Source organism: Tupaia chinensis, unplaced genomic scaffold, assembly GCF_000334495.1.
Source record: "Tupaia chinensis unplaced genomic scaffold, TupChi_1.0 Scaffold000178_1, whole genome shotgun sequence".
NCBI classification, from domain to species: domain Eukaryota; kingdom Metazoa; phylum Chordata; class Mammalia; order Scandentia; family Tupaiidae; genus Tupaia; species Tupaia belangeri.
Genome location: NW_006159653.1, coordinates 1,336,406 through 1,338,267, shown reverse-complemented (window position 1 = coordinate 1,338,267; position 1,862 = coordinate 1,336,406). Strand labels below are relative to the sequence as shown.

The window sequence follows — 1,862 nt, the reverse complement described above, 5'->3', positions numbered from 1 at the left end:
AGGGGGGGGCCCGCGCCGCCCAGTGTCTGCCTTGCTCATAGCGGCTGCCCTGGGGCGGGGCCAGCAGCACAGGAGCCATGTTGGAGACCAGCCTTCTCCCCGCCAGGCTCCTACAACCCCGTGACCCTCGGCCTGTTCACCCTGGTCTACTTCTTCCTGGCCTGCTGGACCTACGGGCTCACAGTGTCGGCCGGAGTCTTCATCCCGTCCCTGCTCATTGGGGCCGCCTGGGGCCGGCTCTTTGGCATTTCCCTGTCCTACCTCACGGGGGCAGCGGTGAGTGGGGTGTGGTGCCTGGGGCTGGCAGGTGGGGACCTTCGTCAGCCTCAGCCAGTGCAGTATGTATGGTGGAGGGTGGCACTCCCGTCGGGATGCTGCTGTGGTCTGCAAAGGCACTGAGGCCTTCACTAGGAAGGGACACCCCTGGGGGACACCCCCGGGCCGGAGCAAGGTGGACCTGCACCACTGCCAGGCCTAGACCCAGGCCTCGGTGTCTGCCCGCTCCCTGGGGGCTCGGCGTTCTGATGCACGCACCTCCTGGGCCTCCTGCAGGCTGCTCGAGGTGGGGGAGCGCTTGTGGACGCGGCAGTGCTCGCGTGCTGGGTGGCCTGCTGCCCGCTCCCTTGCAGGCTGGGTTCAGCTTGCTCTTGTCCATTGCCAGAGTGTGCTCACAGAGCGTGGGAGAGCACGTGTGCACATGCACCCGGGGATGCGCCTTCCCTCCGAAAACGCTGGTTGGATCCGGGGTTCCGTGGTTGGCCTCGGGGATCTTGTGGGCTTAGCTGCTGCGGTTTGGAATCACCCCTGGTTTGTCTCCAAGCCGTGGCATGACTCAGGCACCCTCCAACTCACCGTCAGGGAGTGAGTGAGGGCCAGCACTGGTGACGTTAGCTGGACCCACACGGCTGAATAACCGAGCAGTTCAGATACGGACCCGGCTGCTTGAAACACCGGGCACGTGTACCTGTGTGCCCAGAGTCCCGAGAGCAGAACAGAGCAGAAGGGACTGCAGCGCGGCCCTCCCCTCGGGGAGCTCTTTCACCGCCGCGCTCCTGTGAGCTAGCGTTTGGCGCCTGGCAAGGCCAGCGGTCCTCACTGGCTCCAGAACGCTCGTGCTGTCCCAGGAGGAAACTCGCTCCCTGGAGCAGCCCCTGACCCAGCCTCCTGCTCTGGCCTCGCACGCCCTCTGGGCTTGTCTGTTCTGGACACGTGTTCTGAGGGCCGTCTGCTGCGGTGTGTCCGGCAGCCCTGGCTTACATGTCTGCAGTTCCGTGCCCCCGCCCTCCTCGCTTCTTCCCTGGGCTCTTCCACCTTGGTGCAGAGTGCGTGTGGACCACGTCCCGGGTCACTGGGCCGCCCCAGGGCTGCCCAGGCAGGTGGTGCTGTGTGCCTGTTGGCAGGGCCAGTGTGGCTGCAGGATGCGCTCCCACGAGTGGGCTGCTGGGCCTGGGTGGGGCGTCCTGTCTGCACGCCTTGCTGGGTTTGGTCAGGGGAACCGGCCAGGCCGACGGCCCTTGTCCCCTCTGCAGATCTGGGCAGACCCGGGCAAGTATGCCCTGATGGGAGCCGCTGCTCAGCTCGGTAAGTCCGGCTCGCCAGTGGATGGGTGGGTGTTGCCGGGTCTCGCAGGGGCAGCGTGGGGCTAGCCTGGCACAGGGCTCCACTCCCTGCCGTGCACACAGTGGGAGGAGGGCCAGGGCCCACGGGGAGGCAGGCATGCCTGGGCAGCCCCGAGGGGGCGGGTGGGCGCCCCCTGAGCTGTGGGAGGGCCCGGCCCCCAGGCGGGATCGTGCGCATGACGCTGAGCCTGACGGTGATCATGATGGAGGAGACCAGCAACGTCACCTACGGCTTCCCCATCA

The 1,862-nt window shown here is 67.0% G+C and overlaps 1 protein-coding gene across 1 annotated transcript in view; it reads left to right on the top strand.

Moving 5' to 3' along the window:
- CLCN7 (Cl-/H+ antiporter 7) overlaps nucleotides 1-1,862 on the top strand; it is a 24,193-nt gene that overhangs the window by 19,710 nt on the left and 2,621 nt on the right. The window contains exons 19-21 of the mRNA XM_027771005.1: nucleotides 89-276; nucleotides 1,530-1,581; nucleotides 1,782-1,862. The exon at nucleotides 1,782-1,862 is cut by the window's right edge and continues 42 nt beyond it. Coding sequence (XP_027626806.1) covers nucleotides 89-276; nucleotides 1,530-1,581; nucleotides 1,782-1,862 — 321 coding nt within the window. The remainder of the gene's footprint in view (nucleotides 1-88; nucleotides 277-1,529; nucleotides 1,582-1,781) is intronic.